Source organism: Schistocerca nitens, chromosome 2 (genome assembly GCF_023898315.1).
Source record: "Schistocerca nitens isolate TAMUIC-IGC-003100 chromosome 2, iqSchNite1.1, whole genome shotgun sequence".
In the NCBI taxonomy this organism is placed as follows: Eukaryota; Metazoa; Arthropoda; class Insecta; order Orthoptera; family Acrididae; genus Schistocerca; species Schistocerca nitens.
In genome coordinates, this window is record NC_064615.1 from 491239544 (window position 1) to 491261656 (window position 22113).

A 22113-nucleotide genomic window follows, 5' to 3' on the forward strand; every position below is an offset into this window, starting at 1 on the left:
CATTTACATTAAAGTGCTAACTAAGTAAAAGTTGATGTTAATGTCCATGTTTAATATGTCTGCAAATTCTATTATAAAAAAGCAGATGTCCCGAAACTAATGCTTTGCTGATAATTACGTTTTATGCTCTCAGGTCTTATTTTGAGCCCTCATTGACAGTGAATAAGGTAAAATGTTAGTGCAATTAACACTATACTGTTTTGCTGTTACATTGTATTGTGACTGCAGTACTCTTATTCTGTGTACATCAATTACCCTTCTGTAAAGTACTTTTCAAAAACATAGATTTGTAAAAACACTGTGATATTTGAAGTGTGTAATGTTTTCATCTTGAATACCTCAAATCTCGTGTTGTTTTATTTAGTATTTTCTCATAGCTGTTATAATGCCTCTGTTATTTTCGTGAAAAGCACTACCAGCATAACTAATTTTTCCTGCAAAACAGTGAAGGTTTATAGTTTTCTTACAGACTTAAAATTCATCTTTGTTAATTTTACAACATGTATATTCCAGGTCTTCCATGTAAATACTTTTAATTAAATTACAATATAATGAAAGGGATAGTTGCTACTCACCATGTAGTGGAGATGCTGAGTCGCAGAAAGGCCTTGTGCATCTCTGCTATATGGTGAGTAGCAACTGTCATTTTCATTATATTGTTACAGTCCATCCTGGATTTTCCATTGCTTAAAAGATTATCTGATACAGAAAAAGTTATCCGTGTATCTAGTCTGATGTTTTCATCAAGATACAGGTTCTGCTATTACACAGCAGCTTTTGATTGCAGTGGCAAGTTTGTATAGGGTTCATCATGTAATGCCTGTAATTACCCAAAAGTGACTACAGTGATGCCCATAAGTGATGATTCTATTGTACTTACTGCTGTTGCTGGTATCAGTAATTGATACAGCTAGAGGTGTTAAAATGTATGCAATTATCTCATCAGTTGGTTGCACCTTCGTGTCACTTCAGTTTTCTGTATCATATTCTCACTGAAATAATATTTTGGTTAGGTTTTCCGTTTGTGGTTAACTGTTACCACACTATCAAAATATTGGTAAATGTTAATTAAAAAACTAGTTATAGCAGTGATGCACGGTCAGAGGAAACATGTTGTTTAGGAGACTGATGTGCTGATTGCGTGGTGCTTCCCTTGTACCTAAGAAGGTTGCATTGTTTAGAATTATTTGATATATGCTCATGTTTTCCAAACATATTCAGTGAATAGCACATATTTACTATGTATACCTACTTTTGCTGTGGACTCCTGTAAGCTCTGCGTTGAATATGATTTGATGTTTACACCATAAAGAATAAAAAACTGCACTTAAAAAGTGAAGAAACATGAACTGGCAAAACACGATGTTCGATGAGTGGTTAAGAGGAATACAATGAAATATTTAAAAGTTGTAAAGGAGAAAATTCAGAACTCTAGCTAAGGAACATGTGGCAGTTAGGAAAGGTGAAAATTTGATCACACCTTCTTACCTTACTGAAGCATCTTCCTTAACTATGTGTAAATGACCCCCTCCCCATTTTCTTTACACCTTTCATAGTGCTATAACATTTTCCTCTTTTGCTTCATCGAATAGTAAGCTATGCAAATGTGACTTACATTGTTAATTGCTAAGTGCTGCATTTCTAATTATTACAATTTCTTCATCAATTTTTGGCTGTTAAATATTTCATTCGTTGACTGCATTTTCCTTCTCTGATCTTAAAATTTAATGCTTAAGAATTGTAATTAATTTTTTTACAGTTATTACATTTATGTGATGATATTTACAGCTTGTGGATTTTTATTTCCAGGCATTACGTTTTGATATGGCAGGGGTGCTGAAAGACCAGAGTTTACTTTATCCTTTTATTCAGTTCCTAAAAGGAGTGGGATCAGTCAACATTCTACAGTTCTGTTTGGATGTAGGTACGCTTGGATAATGGAAAAAAATCCTTGATTCTGTATGTAAAACACTTATATCATTCTCTTCTGACATTCCTCATTTTCAAGGATAACAGATAAAGAAGCATGAGTACCAAAAGCTGAATTTACTGCAGAACTGGTCAGCAAACAAAACTGGGTGTCGATCTTCTGTGCGCAGCATATAATGTAGTTATAAATAAGAATTGCGAGAAAATAAAACTCGTATTGTATGTGGTGTGGGACGTTGTCTTACATCAGGTAAAAGTTATGAAAAGTTTGTGTGAAGAATAATGATCTGAAATGAAAAGAACATTCTACATTAACTGAGGAACTTAACAACAAGATTTACCCCCACTTCTCTCACACACTCAAGATTTATTGCATATTCATGAGTATTGTGCAATAATGTTCACCATATGAGCTATACTGAAAAAGACTGAAAAACTTTAAAAGTATTGATACTCGTTCAGTTTACAGTAAGGCCTAAGGGCAGTATTGCACAATATACACCAGTTCCTGCCCAACTGCAGGAAAATTCAATTCACTTCAAGTGATTTTCCACAAAGAACTGACGAAAATGAATGACAGAAGATCAGATAATGGGCTGAAAGATCTGTACGAAAGCACCATGTGATCCTTTGAAGAAACGGAGTTTCTAATTGATAAGAATAAATAACCACAAGATAGTTTTGTGCAAGAAGAATAATCCATTTTTGAATGCAAAACCAGATTTCTCAGCAATGTATAAGCAACTTTGACAAGAAATTGATTTTCTACTCTGTTTTCCTACTAGAGGTGAGACATGATCTCCCCTTCACGCCAGAAATGTAATAGCAAAGTAATCTGTGGGAAATTGTGGCACTATTCAAGGATTGGGAAAATTAGTTTTGTCTGCCAGAAAAGTATTTTCTTGTGTAATAAAAGGTGTTCTTCAAACTGATTACCTTCCAAAGAGCAAAGGAAGGACTGGCAGGTACTACACTGTCCCAAGGCGAAAGGCATAGAAAAATTGTTTGATAAGAGGCCTGGATATAAAAAACTTGAGTGTTCTGAAGTATGAGCTGTTGGAACAGCCCCCTATTCACCAGAATTTGCACACTTAGCTTTCCCCTTTGCCATGCGCCTAAAGGAATTTGCAGCTGAATAAAATTTTATGCCCATTGTTAGCCATAGATGGTTATTGTACTGACGACTTCCTTGAATCACATTTCACTGATGGAATCTATTCACTGAAAGCATTGGACAAATTGCATTGAACTACAATGTGACTAAATAAAGGAATAGATTATCTAAAGCATGGCCGTTCAGTGTTAAGATGGCAAATATTAGTTAGTACTCATAGATTGGCAGAATTAACTAGCTTAACTCTAGATACTCACAGCGGACAAGCATCTTTTGGACATCTGTTTTTTAATACTTTCCAAATAGGGAAAACCATCTCCACAAAATATGTTTGATTTAAAGAAAATTGACTGGAATACTTTCTTTCAAATTCTAAAGGTGGCAGGGGTAAAATACAGGGAGCGAAAGGCTATTTACAATTTGTACAGAAACCAGATGGCAGTTATAAGAGTCGAGGGACATGAAAGGGAAGCAGTGGTTGGGAAGGGAGTAAGACAGGGTTGTAGCCTCTCCCTGATGTTATTCAATCTGTATATTGAGCAAGCAGTAAAGGAAACAAAAGAAAAATTTGGAGTAGGAATTAAAATCCATGGAGAAGAAATAAAAACTGTGAGGTTCGCCGATGACATTGTAATTCTGTCAGAGACAGCAAAGGACTTGGAAGAGCAGTTGAATGGAATGGACAGTGTCTTGAAAGGAGGATATAAGATGAACATCAACAAAAGCAAAACAAGGATAATGGAATGTAGTCGAATTAAATCGGGTGATGCTGAGGGAATTAGATTAGGAAATGAGACACTTAAAGTAGTAAATGAGTTTTGCTATTTGGGGAGCAAAATAACTGATGATGGTCGAAGTAGAGAGGATATCAAATGCAGACTGGCAATGGCAAGGAAAGCATTTCTGAAGAAGAGAAATTTGTTAACATCGAGTATAGATTTAAGTGTCAGGAAGACTTTTCTGAAAGTATTTGTATGAAGTGTAGCCATGTATGAAGTGTAGCCATGTATGAAGTGTAGCCATGTATGAAGTGTAGCCATGTATTGAAGTGAAACATGGACATTAAATAGTGTAGACAAGAAGAGAATAGAAGGTTTCAAAATGTGGTGCTACAGAAGAATGCTGAAGATTAGATGGGTAGATCACGTAACTAATGAGGAAGTATTGAATTGGATTGGGGATAAGAGAAGTTTGTGGCACAACTTGACCAGAAGAAGGGATCGGTTGGGAGGACATGTTCTGAGGCATCAAGGGATCACCAATTTAGTATTGGAGGGCAGCGTGGAGGGTAAAAATCATAGAGGGAGACCAAGAGATGAATACACTAAGCAGATTCAGAAGGATGTAGGTTGCAGTAGGTACTGGGAGATGAAGCAGCTTGCACAGGATAGAGTAGCATGGAGAGCTGCATCAAACCAGTCTCAGGACTGAAGACCACAACAACAACAACAACAATGACCGCTGATAAAGTCTGCAAAGAAGTGGACACTCTGTGCTACTGTGACATCAAAAAGCATTATATTAAGGAGCAGCAAAACCGACTGCGGAAGTGGCAAGCATAGAAGATACCTCTCCACTTTTCTGCACATTTCCACAATAGTGTTCTTGCCTAACAGCTCAGTGGTCACAAATTGGATGCCTTCGGCACTCGCTTTTTGAACCCAACTAAGCAAACTATTCCAAAGCCAAATGAAGAATGATTATTGCACAATGTTGCCACATTAACCCCATTAATAATAAGTGTTCATCCAGTAATCATTGCTGCTTACGATGCTACACTAGATAGCACCTGTAGCAGAAATATCACTGTGACTACAGTGTGTGCTTAGAGTCATGGGCCAATCCATTCTAGGCCAAAGGTTTCTCATTGACACTTAAAAATGAGCGAAAAACAACAGGTAGGAGAACTGACCTACCTCTCCCGGGCACTACTTTTACTAATCATTAAGCTATGTTTACACTGAGTTTAAAAACATTTCTGTTCCCAACATTGTTCCACCAACATCAGCAACAGTGTTTATTGTTTGCATCACATCTTCTGCTGCACTGAACTGCCAGAAAACATTTCACATTATGTATTTGCAACAAGAGCAAGACTGTGACAAGTGAAGAGGAAGAATTAAAGATAGGTGATGCTGCTACTCGACAAAAAAAGCAGACAAAGAAAAATATGTAGCCATCGAATATTATAGAAGACATGGCAAGAATGACATGAGCTGAATTTGGAAGACTGTTCTGGTTTTCATAACTTCATGAGGATGTCATTGTCTGATTTTGAAATTCTAATGTATGTAATAGGAGAAGTTATTTAAAAGAAAGACACAATTTTCAGTAGAGTAGTTCCAATGAAACCAATAATTACTGTTACTCTTCTATTTTTGGCTACAGGAAATTCCTATCATAGCCTTGCATAATTATTTCACAGTTCTATCATCATCACCACCATCGTTATTATTTTCAACAAATAATGCTTCTTCGACTCCAATGTCACTGGCACTTCTAGTGAAGATGATGGAGGAATCTGGATTTGATGATCCATCTGCCACATCCACATTCAATATTGACTGCTCCCTTCTAAAGGAATGCATTTCTGCCTCATAGAGAGTATCATAAATGTTGACACTGCCCTTTCATAGTGTGGCAACTCATGTAATTTGCTGACGACATATGTCCCAAATTCACTTAATGAGTCCTGTTCTCATTTTTGTTGTTTGTGCAAATCAGTCTGCAACACTGACATGACTTGGTTTAAAGGGTCACTTATATCTGTTTTTGTGGAGGATACATACTTGTTGTCAGTTCACCTGGACCTGCGGCATCTTCTGCACCCTCTGCAGGTATCTGTTGTGGAACCATAAGTCAAATTTACTTGTTTCAGTTGCTGGTGACTGAGGGTGAATGGCAGGCAAAAGAAAGTGTATTGAGCCAGATATTCCACTTCCTTCATTGTGTGGGAGCAACTGACAGGAGGCATATTTTCCTAAAGTGTCTTGTTGCTAGTGGGAGTGAATTTTACAATTACAAAGGGTCATTCAGCATTGTGTTGCATGCTGTTGTTGACACCAATTACAACTTTTTGTGTGCCTATGTTATGTGACAAGGAAGGATTTCAGATGGAAGTGTTTTTAAGAATGCCTCTGTAAGTGACCTATTTCACAAAAACAAACAAACTTTCTATGTTGTAAATGTTTACCTGGAGGAACAAAGCCACTACCACACGAATTCATGGCAGATGCTTTTCCATTGCAGGAAAACATCTTGAAGCCATACCTGTGAAAGGACAACCAAGGCAAAGAAAGTTGTAGAAAATACATTTGGTATTACAGCCTCAGTGTTTTATGTATTTTGAAAACCAAGGTTGTTGCAACCAGAGAAGACCATGATAGCAGTGTGTTTCCGTATATTCTTAAGGAAAAATGCCTAGTCGAGGAGCCATTACAGCCCACAACGAAGCTTTGATTTTTATTTCCTACTTACAGGGGAAGTGATCCCAGGAACATGGAGAAGAGGTGCTGCTGAATCATTTATTACTGCACTTCCAAATATATCACGGGAAGTTCAAACACATACAAAGAAATTTCTGATGAATTGCAATTATTTTGTAAGCCCATAAGGACTTTTACCATGGCAGAATAATTACAACTGAGTATTGTTGTTTAATATAGAATACAAATAAACATAAGTAAGCAAGCATAACTTTGCTTACCTCTTTATCCTCTGTATCCCTTGTTTCATTTGGTTTCTAAGTATCATGCAGTAACCATAGACAATTGAAACCAAATAACTTCGGTTGATACAAAGAATCCGTCACACTTCCAGATCTCTTGCTGTCTTCAGTTTTTGTTTCTCACATCGGTACTGTGATACAAGAGGCATCAGTTTTTTTATCTACACCATTGCTACTGGTGCCAAGCAGTGTAGCTGTTTTTTGAAGAGAATTATGCTTAAATGTAGTATTTCTGTAACTGGAACTTCGAACATTCCAAAGGTATTCCTCTATCTCAACACTGTGACAAATTTGTAAATTTTGTTTTTTGTCCACTTCTGTTTCGAAAAGGAACACACACTGCAGCTGAAGAAAAAAATGCAATACTACACAAAGTGGGACAGAGCATAAACAAACATTACCACTGAATAGCAGCATTTAGTGGAAGCAGATCCCGAAACAACATTCCTTTTATCTGTATCGATACAACAGTGGAAGACATTTTCGTGTTGGCAACGTGTTGCAAACATAGGTAGTCCAGTACTAGCTGCATACAATGTTGTGATCATTGTTGCAGAACGTGTTTTGAGCTCAGTGTAAATGCATCTTTAGTTTAACTTTTAGACTTTGTTGTGATGCATGTTTATTTAGTTTTTGTGGTCATTATGTTATATTCACTTTTTTGATGTCTGAAATATTGTATGTACTTAGGAAGTTTTTCCCCATTCTGTGTTGTAGAAGAATTCAACCGCAAAATGATAACACCTGACTTGAGTGACGAGGATCTTGAAAATTTGTACAGAGAGGCTTGGGATCTATATTCAGTATACTTCAGTCCAGCGTCACCTGATCATATTGAGTTCAGCCCTTCTGTAGTGGAGGAAATGTTCTCAAGTAAGAAATTCTTAATTTGCTATCATGCACTTATTTTAATACTGGTAATTAACTAATTCAGTAGAGTTAGGAGCTAAAACTAACTCTCTCTCTCCCTCCCTCCCCTCTCCCTCCTTCTCTCAGATTTGTACTAAAATTAGAAAAATGATATAGATGGTGTAGAGAATTATTTAGTACAATACAGCAAGAGTTGACATGTTGGTAATGCCATGCGTGACACGAAAAAATAAATGCACCGTAGGTTCAGTAAGTTCCCGAACTGCCTCAACATTGAGCATTAATTTCCAATGTACTTCCCTTCTTATTGCCACTCAGTCGTATCATCGATCGTGCATTGACTGCAGTGCTCTTCAGAATCACCATCTTATTTTGTGGACTTGATTCAATATCCTCGAAATCCTGCCCTTGAGGGCAGATTTGAGTTTCTGAAGAGCTACACAACTTAATGCATTTCGCATTCTTGAATGCTCTTATCTGTAATGAGATTTATGGAACATGATATGTGAACAGTGGCAAAACAACAGTTTAAAAGTGGGAGATGGGGATGCAAGAAAACCAGTTTACTGATGAAATCTTCTCGTGCTTCCATCTGGATGCAGCTACCCAGATGGAAGCCCAAGAAGATTTCATCAGCAGTGTATACTAGGAAAGCCTACTTTCACAAACCAATTTACTGTTTGTTGGTTGGGGGTGAGGGGCATGAAAACTTAATCACTGATTTTTGTCTAATATGAATTAGAAATAATCTGTCACCAAAATCGTTAGGCAAAAATATAATATTGACTGTGTGTGAAAGTGTTAAGCAGTGAGTACTATGTCATTCTACAAAGAGAAACAATTCAGTGTTCAGCGTCATCAATATGGGCCCAACTTTATAGGTCCTGCTTCTTGGTAATAATTTCCTTCCTATAGGCTTGAGAAAGATATCACACAGCTGGGAAGACATTAATTTTACAGTACTTTTCTTTGAGACCGTTTACAAATGGCAGATCAGATTTACTGTAGGCCACAGTAACAATCAGTCATTGAGAAACCTCATTATTATTATTATTTTAGAAACACTGTGGATCACATCTTAACGGAAGAGAGGAATCATAATTTCTGTGAACAAGAAGGCATTTATTTCTTACATTTTGGATTCCACAGTTCTTACATACAGTTTTCAAACTTAGCTTTCCTTTCCTCAGTTCTGCAAACAGCTTCTTTCATGACATCCATAAGATTGTTTTTTCCAGCATAGGCTTGACAAACATGAAGGAAAAGTAGATGGGCAAGTCTCATATGTGTCACTGTTTACCTGATTCAAGTTTTAAGTTTATACCAGAACTGACATGTGATTACATTTTCATGCAATTTGGGTGCATAGATCCTGAGAAATCATTACCCAGAAAAACCACCTCTGGCCGTAATAACGGCCTTGATACGCGTGGGCATTGAGTCAAACAGAGCTTGGATGGCGTGTACAGGTACAGCTGCCCATGCAGTTTCAACATGATACCACAGTTCATCAAGAGTAGTGACTGGCGTATTGTGATGAGCCAGTTGCTCGGCCACCATTGACCGGACGTTTTCAGTTGGTGAGAGGTCTGGAGAATGTGCTTGCCAGGGCAGCAGTCAAATATTTTCTGTTTCCAGAAAGGCCCGTACAGGACCTGCAACATGCGGTCGTGCATTATCCTGCTGAAATGTAGGGTTTCGCAGGGATGGAATGAAGAGTAGAGCCACGGGTCATAACACATCTGAAACGCAACGTCCACTGTTCAAAGTGCTGTCAATGCGAACAAGAGGTAACAGAGACGTGTAACCAATGGCACCCCATACCATCACGCCGGGTGATACGCCAGTATGGCAATGACGAATACACGCTTCCAATGTGCGTTCACCGTGATGTCACCAAACATGGATGCGACCATCACGATGCTGTAAACAGAACCTGGATTCATCTGAAAAAATGATGTTTTGCTGTTCGTGCACCCAGGTTCATCGTTGAGTACACCATCTCAGGTGCTCCTGTCTGTGATTCAGTGTCGAGGGTAACCACAGCCATGGTCTCTGAGCTGATAGTCCATGCTGCTGCAAACATCGTCGAACTGTTCGCGCAGATGGTTGTTGTCTTGCAAACGTCCCCATCTGTTGACTCAGGGATCGAGACGTGGCTGTTACAGCCATGCGGATAAGATGCCTGTCTTCTCGACTGCTAGTGATATGAGGCCGTTGAGGGAGAAGATATTGAGGTTCTGGAGGAATGTGAATAGGGTGTCATCAACCTAGATCCAGCTCACGGTGTTCTGTATTCCCTTCTGAACCCACCGATTACATATTCTGCTAACAGTCATTGGATCTCGACCAGTGCGAGCAGCAATGTCGCGATACAATAAACCGCAATCGCGATTGGCTACAATCCGACCTTTATCAAAGTCGGAAATGTGATGGTACGCATTTCTCCTCTACTTTCTGTATCTTGCTTTGGTAAAATGTCATTAATTTTTTCATACCCTCTTTCATTAGAAGTATATTCACTTCCTTTTACACCTGAAAATTCATTTTCACTGGAGTCATCACTACTCTCTTCCTCACCACCATATTCACTTAAGTACGCAACTTTTGAACAATAGGAAAAGTTAGTATGTTCATTCTTATCTGTACTCATGTACCCTTCATCATCTGAACTATCACCGATATCATTTTCGTCATCAGATTCTAGCAGGAAAGCAACTTTTTGACAGTGGAGCAGATTATCACTAGACGTTTCAGCCACTTTGTTTTCTGAATTATTTTCTACACATTGCACATGGTTTGCACACGCAGGCACTTCTGTTGTATCACTTTGAATGATTTCAGTGTTAACTTCATACTTAGTATAATCGCCATATACATTGATAACCTTCATTTCACTGTTTCCTTTACTATCAGTTTCAGATAACCATGCGAAATTCCTACCAGACCCTTCTGCATCAGAACCACAAAACACCTCTCCATCAACAATAATTTCATCTGCACTGCTTATAATGTCGGCCTTACCCTTTTTCTCAATAGCCTGTACTGTATTCACAAAGTCCTCACATAACTTCCTTCTCCCCTCAACGCAATTAGTACTCACTTTTTTAAGTTTGTCATCAGTCTCTTCCCTTACTTTTATCATATTATTATCACAGCTCTTTTCTACTTCATTCACATGTTGTTCTAATCCAGACACTTTTTCCAGAATGAGACTAACTTCCTTTTTAATGTCATTAGCTAGTATGGTCATTCTGGTACCCATGCTAATCATGTCACTCCTCACCTTACCAAGTTCATTCTAATTTCACTACTTATATCATTACCCATATTATTCACAGCCCCCATGATTTGCATGAACATATCTTGTAAATTATTCTCATTTGACGAAGCCTGTGCCCTTTGAACATCACTATCAGTGTTCTTTTCCTCACTGAAGTCCTTTCCATCAACACTACTCCCCTCTCTTCCCACTTTGTCTCTAATTGCAGTGAACGAAGCCTTAATTTCCTCGTCCTGAATACCACTTACTTCACTGTCAGTTATGGTCAAATTTAATTCTGACCTATACCCACTATCATCTGTGAATTTTAATACCTCAACTTTTCTACCCGCTAAAGTGTCACTCCCTTTGATTCCATTCGCAATGTCACTAATGTTTTCCTTACTTTCCATTTTGACGAAAGTTACAATATATATACTGCTTGTACGATACCTTAAAAGTTCCGGGTGTCTTCTCTGTCGGCTGTCGGTCGTCAGCCAGTGTCTTCTTTATGATGTCCGTGGTCTGCTACTGCTGCTGTTGCTGCAAACTCGCGATCTGCCAAACTGTTCCCATTCGTATTTGGCGCCTGCTGTCACTGACCCTGGTCAGCTTTGTCCGGCTTGCGTGGGTTGGCTGCTGCTTCCATCATGGCCGCTGCTGCTGCAAACACGTCGCGTTGATTGGCTGCTACTGTTGCGGCTATTCTTAAACTGCATCGGATGTAGTTATACGTGCACGGTTCTCACTTCTGCCGTTGTTGCCACTGATTTCACTCTCACTCGAAGTCGGTCTTCCAAATATAGTCTTAAGGCTCGTAAGTTCGATATTCTTAGCCAAAGGGGCACCACATGTAACGTGCCAGGCTGTTTCCTCTCCTGGGGCACCACATGTAACGTGTCGTGACATGTCTTCTCACCCGGGGCACCACTTGTAACGTGCCGGGACATGTCCTTTTATTAGTGCCACTTAAAGTTCACATCACAACCGGGTGTACCGGTACTGAAACATTTCCTCACCCAGTAGATAGTGCGCAGTGTTCTCGACCTACCTTGCTTTGCTTATTCAATATTGTCTTCCCGGTAGCTGCGTCCGTCTTACCTAACTCACACTGAAATTAAGAAGCCAGGATCCTAGGTTAAGTTTTCCAAAATCAAAAGTCAGGATCGTATTCATTGTTGAAAATTTATGTCAACCACAGTGCGATTTATTTGTTATCACTCGCACACACACTATTCATGTGATCAGGCCTCTTACACTTAATCGTCACATTACGTAGGTCAAAAACTTCCAGTCTTTAACAAAGTTCACAATTACAATTACCGAAAAATTAACCAACTTGCCGCACTTTTGCTCCAAGAGAATCTGACTGAGAACTAACTGAAAACTGCACCAGCTCGGACCTTATATAGATGAGCGCTTGAATATTTGACTATTTCTGTTAATAACTATAATTTCCCAGGGTTAAAATGATCCTTTCTAACTGGTTTTGAAGTTAACTATTGGGTTTTATTATTTAAATAACATGAGTGAGCTGTATCAATTTAAATACGTGGAACTAACTTATGCATCCGCCGTGGGAATTCCCAACTTATAACCACGGCAGCCCTTTTGAACAATAATTTTTACATATTCAAAAATTCTTAATTAATGCACTTACAAAGTTGAGACTGGAGTTATTTTAGTAGAAAAATAAAGGTAGCAAAAGTATCGAAACAGATCTCGGAATTATTTGGTAGTTTGGTCACAATTGGCACTGAAAGTCATACAGCCTGCAGATTTTAAGTCTTAATATCTATTTAACTAATAGACTTTAGGTTAATTTAAACACTTTGTTGGAATCAGTAAAATTTAGGCTTTCTTGTGGATGCAGTCTTATAGCTGAATTTGATCTATTAGCTCACTTGAATTTTACTTAATATGTATTGCACAATATACGTCATTGTCCATAACTGTTAATAGTATGCATTTCCAATAAAACTGATTAGCTCATTACTTTCAGAATAGACATTAGAATGTACTGAAATAATAGATTTTACTAGGGGAATTTTATTTAAACTATTTCTGAATTCTGTACTATGAGGTTGAAGGCCACAGAATCTGTAGTCAGAATCTGGGTAGTGAAAATGAAAAAAAAAATAAAAGTTCATTGCTTAACTAAGTTACTGAAGGAGTGTAAAACCAAAACAGGATAGCAGTGGGCAACTTTGCTTTGTTACAGGTTACTATTAATTGTCATGTGTCCTGTATAGAAGTCCTGCAGTTGTGGTGCCCTCTTAGCTTGGCACACCAAACAGCGGCTTGTATTTCTTGTGGTTTAAACCAGCCCTGAATAAAGGATCCATACATGGTTGTACACCAGTCACAGTGGTTCGCAGAATTTCAGGCTGTACATAAAGCTTGTTCAGATTAAAGTCCACTGTGTGTGTACTCCAAGCAACTCTCACAAACATTCTGTTTAAGGACATTTGGTTACGGAAGACATAACAAGTATCTCTTCGAAATGGGATAATTGCTTTAGATCATCTACATCTACATCTACATCGATACTCTACAAATCATGTTTTAGTGCCTGGCAGTTGGTTCATTGAACCACCTTCGTGACTCTGTATTATTCCAATCTTGTATAGTATGTGGAAAGAACGAACACCTATATCTTTCCGTACAAGCTCTGATTTATCTTATTTTATTGTGGTGATCATTTTTCCCTATGTAGGTCAGCATCAGCAAAATATTTTCATATTCGGATGAGAAAGTTGGTGATTGGAATTTCATGAGAAGATTCCTTCACAATGAAAAAGTCTTTGTTTTAATGATGTCCATCCCAAATCCCGTATCATATCAGGGACTCTCTCTCTCCCCCCTATTTTGCAATAATACAAAACATGCTGCCCTTCTTTGAATTTTTGATGTACTCCATCAATTCTATCTGGTAAGGATCCCACACTGTGCAGTAGTTTGCTGAAAGAGGATGGACAAGCATAGTGTAGGTAGTCTCCTAAGTAAATCTGTTAAATTTCCTAAGTGTCCTGCCAATGAAATGGAGTCCTTGGTTAGCTTTCTCCACAACACTTTCTGTGTGTTCCTTCAAATTTAAGTTATTTATAATTGTAATTCCTAGATATTTAGTTGAATTTACAGTCTTTAGATTTGACTGATTTATCTTGTAACCAAAGTTTAACAGATTCCTTTTAGCACTAATATGTATGATCTCACACTTTTTGTTATTTAGAGGCAATTGCCAATTTTTGCACCATTAAGTATATATCTATTCTAAGTCATTTTGCAGTTTGTTTTGATCTTCTGATGACTTTGCTACTCGATAAATGACAGTCTCATCTGCAAACAACCTAAGATGGCTGCTCAGATTGTCTCCCAAATCATTTATATAGATAAGGAACAGCAAAGGGTCTACAACACTACCTTGGGGAATGCCAGAAATCACTTCTGTTTTACTCAATGACTTTTCGTCAATTACTACAAAATGTGGCATCTGTGAAGTCCAGTCACACAACTGAGATGATATTCTGTAGGCACACAATTTCACTAGAGTCCACTTGTCTGGTAAAGTGTCAAAAGCCTTCCAGAAATCCATAAATATGGAATCAGTTTGAAATCCCTTGTTGATAGCACTCAACACTTTGTGCGAGTAAAGAGCTAGCTGTGTTTCACAAGAACAATGTTTTCTAAATCTGTGTTGACTGTCTGTCAATAGATCGTTTTCTTCAAGGTAATTCATAATGTTCGAACACAATATATCTTCCAAAATCCTGCTGCTTATTGACATTAATGATATGGGCCTGTAATTTAGGAGATTACTCCTACTAACTTTCTTGAATGTTGGTGTGATCTGTGCAACTTTCCAGTCTTTGGGTACCGATATTTTGTCAAGCAAACGGTTGTATATGATTGTTAAGTATGGAGCCATTGCATCAGCATATTCTGAAAGGAACCTAATTGGTATACAGTCTGGACCAGAAGACTTGCTTTTATTAAGTGATTTAAGTTACGTCACTACTCCGAGGATATCTACTTCTACATTACCCATGGTGGTAGATAAGATAAGATAAGATAAGATACTTTATTGTCACATAACATGTTTTTATACAATCATTCGATTGAGAACATTGGTGACTCGTCAGTCTTTAACCTAAGTTATTACAGTATTTTATATACTACACGAAATACGTAATACACACATTGCTTATTATAATGAAAATACAACTTTGTATTTTAAATCTTTTTGTAGCTCATCGAATCATTACCGTAGACTTCACACACCTATATGAAGTATGGATTTACTGAACGGAATACAAACTGCCATTCAAACTATAATTCTATATATAAACATGAATATACAGTGAACGTGTTTACTTTGTATCTATATGACTTCGAAAGTATACCATTTGTACTTGTATCCTTACTCCCTATTCCTATTTATAAATTCTTCTAAACTATAACATTTGCTATTTATTCATTTAGAAATTCTTCTAGACTATAATAACATTTGATTTTTAAGTATGTGCCAGTGGTCTCCAATGTGGATTCCCCAAATATTGATCTTATCTTGTTTCTGATTTTCAGAGCCATGTAATATAGAGTATTTTCATATAATGTGAGTCGGTGACAAGGTAGCGTGTATTTCAATTTATGTCTAGTTTCATAGGCTGGTGTGAATGTATTTCCTTCAAACAGATGCGAGTTTTTCTGTTCAAGGAGAAGTGTTTCATATATGAAGATGGCAGGGACTGTCATGAAGTCCAGGCTTTCGAATAGTAGTCTGCATGAATGTCTACTATTGGTTCCTGTCATTGCTCTGATTATTTAATTATTTATTTATTTGTAGTTTGAAGATTCAAAGCAGGTTTGTCTTTTCTGCACCCCAAAAAATTATTCCATATCTTATAACTGTTATGAAGTACGCGTGGTATACAGTTTTCTTCACCATTAAATCCGTTACTTTGTGTAGTACCCTCATTGCATAAACTAGTCTCTTTAGTAAACTGTCCACATGACCGGTCCATTGCAAGTTTTTATTTAAAGTTATCCCAAGAAATTTTACAGAATCAACTGTGATCAGTTCTTTACCTGAATATTCTATTTGCGATATATATTCAGTAGTTTGTTTGGTCCTGAAGTGTATGATTTGGGTTTTTTCAAGATTTAATTTCATAGCATTATTTTTTAGCCATTGTTCAAGTTCTTGTAGAGTTTTTTTCATGGTCCGTACTAATTCATCAGTGTTTTTGCAGCAGACTAGAGCAGTTGAGTCATCTGCGTAAAGTATTGTATCTGTATTTACTTTGCTAGGCATGTCATTTATGTAATATAAGAACAGAAGTGGTCCTAATATCAAGTCCTAGGGCATGCCTGCTTGAATTTCTTTCCAGCTAGAGCAAGTTTTCTCTCCCTTTTGATGTATCACCACCCTTTGGTGTCTGTTTTTGAGATAAGATGAAAACCATCTTATAGATTTTCTATGGAAGCCATAGGTACCCAATTTTTGGAGCAGCATCTTATGGTTTACTGTGTCAAACGCCTTTGAGAGGTCACAAAAAATACCAGATACACTTTGTTTGTTGTCGAGGCATTTACTTTAGAGATTAGTTCATTTACAGCTTGTAAAGTGTTTTGTCCCTTCCTAAACCTATACTGGTTATTGAGAATAATGTTACCTTCTTTATTGTCCTTGATTCGAATTCTGGAATATTTACTTTGTCTTCTTTTATGAAGGCATTTTGGAAGGCTGTGTTTAGTAATTCTGCATTGGCAGCATTGTCTTCCATAGTATTGCCATTGCTATCATGCAAAGAAGGCACTGATTGTGTCTTGCCACTAGCATACTTCCGGTACGACGAGGATCTCTTTGGATCTTCTGCCAGGTTTCAAGACAAAGTCTCGTTGTGGAAACTATTATAAGCATCTCACATTGAAGTCCATGCTAAATTTTGACTATAAAAGATCACCAATCTTGGAGATTTTGCATCTGTTTGAATTTTGCATGTTTATTTTGTTGTTTCTGCTACAGTGTTCAGACCCGTTTTGTTTAACAAGGAGGATCAGCTCTGTCATTTGTTAATTTAAACCTTTGCTCAGTCTTCACTGGGAAAAGATCAACAATTTAAAACACACCTTTCATAAATCTTCATTCATGAGTCAATTATTCAGGAACAGACAATATTTCTGTGCGTTTAAATCAATTTTTCTTAGATTTGAGATGATTGACCCTTTCAGATATAGGTTCTTAGAATAATTTTTGGCTTTCTCTAACAGCATATCAAATGATTCTGCAGTCCTATTTCACAGGAGCTGCCTTTGAAAAATATGCAGAACATTTCATTCTGGCTGCATTAAAATTTGGATTCTGTAGAGACATTACCAGTCCTTTGAATAGTTCACACATTATCGTTGCGTATAAAAATTAAGTCTCAAACTTTTCGAGCCACTTCATGTTGCTCTGCAGGACTGACCATCTTTTGTCCATAATTTAGCTCTGTGCATTCAGTACTTCAGCCAGTTTTCTGGACTCAGTCATAACTTTCCTTGAAATGTTCCAATGATTTTACCATTGCAGCTCATGGGGTCGGAACACGTTTGCATCAGCTGCTGATCTTTTGGATTTGGATTCATCTTGTCGACAGCAGATGGTGGCCAAACATCTGCATACACAGTTTTCCTTTTTGTGGATTCCAGAATTATATTGGAGACATCTTCCACAGTTACCAAGACATCACACAATTTATCAGCCGGCCGAAGTGGCCGTGCGGTTAAAGGCGCTGCAGTCTGGAACCGCAAGACCGCTACGGTCGCAGGTTCGAATCCTGCCTCGGGCATGGATGTTTGTGATGTCCTTAGGTTAGTTAGGTTTAACTAGTTCTAAGTTTTAGGGGACTAATGACCTCAGCAGTTGAGTCCCATAGTGCTCAGAGCCATTTGAACCATTTTGAACAATTTATCACAGCTTCTTGAAACTTTCCATAGTACAAGATCCAAACATTGGTTACTAACTTTAAGCCACTGTGAGTGGAGGGTTCTGAGGAGTGGGATAATGCATGATGCTGTCCATCAGAGTTATATCTCATCTCGCTTTCGGAAGGAGTTTTCAGATAGCAAGTTAAGGCTTGATGTTCTTGAGTCACAGCAAGTCTCGCATCATGATCTTAATTGGCTTCTTGAGACCACATAGATCTGTCTTTTAGCCATTCTGCTGTATTTCGAAAGACTTGACCACTTTCTAGGCATTTTTATACATAAACAAAATGAAATCAAAATGTAGTGCATAGGCACCCAAATCACAAAATGAACTTAACAAATTTGTTTTTCCTGGCAAAGAATATAAATGAAACCTTTTGAAAGAAGCAAAGCAAAGTTGCTAAGTTTTTAGTACACAAAGCAACTTCAGTAACTCCTTATTCCTAACCGAGTAAATTCAATGCTAGTCTGTATTCTTAAAGATAAGTCTGCAGTGCTTAATTCTGTCACTGACGTAAACTTCCAAAAATACTCCTGTCACTGAAATAAAATAACTTTTCTAGGAAAACAGTCAAATATAAATAAAACATATCGAAAGAAGCTAAGCAATGTTGTCAAGTTTTTAATACACAATGCAAAATCGGTAAATCTGTGTATCCTAACTCCATAAATTCGCTGCTAGTTTGTATTTGTAAAGGAAAGATTGCGGCACTTAATTTTATTACTGAGATAAACTTATGAAAATACATCTGTCACTCAGATTTAAAAGGAAAAAAAAAAATAAAAACCTAACAGCACCATCTATTGGTTCTTTGGTGTACTACAAATCTCGCAGTGCCCTCCTTTGGTTCTATGTCTTGGTGATATAATCACCTGAACCACTACGCTAACCACACAATTTTAGGTAAAACTTTAAATTACGATTTTTATGTATCCAATTTTGATGAAACAAAGCCTATATGTTGCCCTAAGGTATGATAAAAGTTACCTGTAAAAGACTCATGAAAATTCATCTAGAAGTTTTGGAAATTAGCGTGTTCAAATAGACAGAGATGATGGTTTTACAGTTTTATCATTGGCATAGATGTGACTGCATTATTGGCATCATCTACTAGTATCCAGAATATTTATTATTTGTAGCATGCACTGAAGCTAGACAAATAGGTTGTTACTCAATTGGTAGATTATAGGAACATATTTTGAAACCTTTATCTAGTTCTTTCAACATTTTATGAATACTTGTAGCTATTTGATACTACACACTAGTTTTCTGTAAGATTGAATCCTCCACAAGTAAGATGATCATACACAGATGAACAAGATCTTCGAGTTTGGATTTATAGTCAGTTGAATAATGGTAGCGTGGAATCACATGAAAACGATCTCAGGACCGTAAAAAAACTCTTGTTAAAATGTGTTTTTCCTGTAATAGTTGTAGGAAGGCATAAAAAATACACGACTGTATTACCTCGCATGAGCAATGATTGGGTGTGCAACAGTTAGGTCTCCAACAAATGTCCTAAAAAACTAACACACACACACACACACACACACACACACACACACACACACACACACACACACGTGCTCATGTTAACCATCAATTCAAGAACTAACTTTTTTATGAAAGTGTGACACAAAATTTGCAACAACTATTGTGACATTGTGACACTTACTTTACTTGAACCATTAAGTACATTAGTGGCATGTGGATGATGTACATCACATAGGAAACCAACAGGTTGCTGTGCAACAACTAGTATTGCATACATGGTTTCATTCATAATGTGTGTTTCCGATCAGTTATGTGAAATCAAACTCTGCTTTTGATAAAAATGATGACAGTGCATTTGCAATGACAAGAGATCTGTAACCTAGTTTGCTGAAGGTTTTCCTATGGTTGGCCCTATGTCCCAAACATAGTCCACAGGCAAATTTACTGTGCTATATCCTCACACATCCATAATGCTATGACCACCTCAAGAAGCAAAGGAGGATCCCCCTCATCACTCAATACTATCCTGGACTGGAACAACTGAACTACATCTTTCGTCAAGCCTTTGACTATTTGTCACTGTGCCCAGGACTGAGAAGCATTCTATCAGCAGTCCTTCTCACTCCTCTGAACAATCTAGAAAATATCCTAGTTTATATTTATGCCACACTCACTCCCAAAGCCTTGCCACATGGGTCATATCACTGTGGAAGACCGATATGCGAGACCTCTCCAATACACCAACCTAATGCATATCCAAATCTTATCCTATCAGAGGCAGGATACCTGTGAAAGCAGGCATGTCATACACTTGGTTCAATTTCTGCACAACATTTTATGTATGCATTACAAACAACTAGCTGCTTACCTGAATGAATGGCCACCACGAAACTGTGGCAAGACATGTTGCTGAGTGCATCTTGCTTAATTTCAATGAATGCTTTGAAAACCCATGCCATTCCTGTACATTTCGTGGAGTGGGGCCGCCGAGCTCTGACACCACATTCATTCACATTCCAGATGTGTTCTATCGAGTTCAGATCTGGTGAATGGGGGGCCAGTAAATCGATTGGAACTCGCCACTGTGTTCCTCCTGGACTTGTGACATGGCACATTATCTTGTTGAAAAATGTCACTATGTTGGGAAACAAGATCCTCATGAAGAAGTGTAAGTGCTCTGCAACCAGTATGTGATACTCCTTGGCTGTCATGGTGCCTTGTGTGAGCTCCACTGCACCTGTGGATCCCCATACGAACGTTCCCCCACAGCATAATGGAGTCACCGCCAGCTTGTATCCACACTTCAGTGCAGGTGTCAACGAGCTCTTCCCCTGGAAGATGACAGATCTGTGTCTTCCCATTGGCAAGAAGAAGAAGGTATTGGGATTCATCAGCCTATCCAATGCTCTGTCACTGCCCCAGCATCCAGTGCCGATGGTCACACGTGCATTTCATTCGGAATTGCCGATGTCGTGCTGTAAACATTTGAATGTGCTTGGTTTGTTGGCTGTGGAGATCTGTCATTAGGAATGCTTAGTGCACTGTGTGTTCAGACCCACTTGTACCCTGCAGCATTAAAATATGATGTTAGTTCCGCTGCAGTTCATTGCCTGTCCTGTTTCACCAGTCTGCACACCCTACAATTTCCAACATCTATAACGAGGGGTGGATGCCCAAACTCGACGACATGTGGACATAGATTCACCGTGGTTCCACCATGTGTTGAAGGCACTCACCATAGCACTCTTCCAACACCCAACAAGTTGTGCCCTTTCTGAAATGCCTGTGCTGAGCCTCTGGGTCATCACAGTTACCTGTCAATTGGTCAAACACATATAGATTGTGTGGCCCTCCTCATTCTCCACTCAGACAGCACGCTCACTGATACTACATGCACCATTCGTGTGTCTGACTAGCAGTCATTCCTCTCCATGTGATGCTGCTGTTTCCTGGACGATTTTATGTTGGTAGTAGGGTGGTGGTCATAATGTTCTGGCTGATTAGAGTATGTAAAAGTAGTATGTGATAACTGATTATTTTTAGTCAAATGCTTTTAACGTTTGTAAAGATTTTGCTTCAGTGTTTGTCTTAGGAGACACACACACACACACACACACACACACACACACACACACACACACACACACTGGGGGCGGGGGAGATATGCTTTAGGCACTTGACGAGTGAATATGAATGATCTCTAGTTTTGGATCTGTGTATGTTGTTTGTTTGGTTATGTAACTCTTATGAAAAAGTCTAATCAAATCACATGAAAATTGTACTTGTGTTTACATTGACTCATTTTTGAACTGAAATACAATCTGAAAGATCAGGCTTTAATGTCTATGTTCCTATGAAAGGAAATCAGAAGGCTATAGATTACCTCCTCTGTATGTAACTTAAGAATGAAAAAAGTAACACATGGCTGAATTGTTTCAGGTTAGTTGCACAGTGATTAAATCACACGAGTGTCTCAATCTTGATTTCTGTCTTTACTGTTAGACTGCTGGCATTAATGAGCTTTTGTACACCACAGAAAAACAGAAAAGCACACATCAAATAAAACATACATTTTTATGCATTTTACAAGACTTACACATACGATTATGATGAGAAGATTTTGTTTGTATACACCCATATAATTTTGTAGTTGAATTGTTTGAGTCTGTTCCTTGGGTTGACCTGCTGGGTGAGGTAATTTATTCCATGAGCTTGCTGTGTAATAATTCGTCTTGTGTAAAAAT

General features: G+C 38.0%; 1 protein-coding gene across 3 annotated transcripts in view; it reads left to right on the top strand.

Moving 5' to 3' along the window:
• LOC126236441 (sorting nexin-14-like) overlaps positions 1 to 22113 on the top strand; it is a 233372-nt gene that overhangs the window by 68904 nt on the left and 142355 nt on the right. For all 3 annotated transcript variants that reach the window (XM_049945754.1, XM_049945755.1, XM_049945756.1), the window contains 2 exons: positions 1810 to 1924; positions 7488 to 7643. In XM_049945754.1, coding sequence (XP_049801711.1) covers positions 1810 to 1924; positions 7488 to 7643 — 271 coding nt within the window. The remainder of the gene's footprint in view (positions 1 to 1809; positions 1925 to 7487; positions 7644 to 22113) is intronic.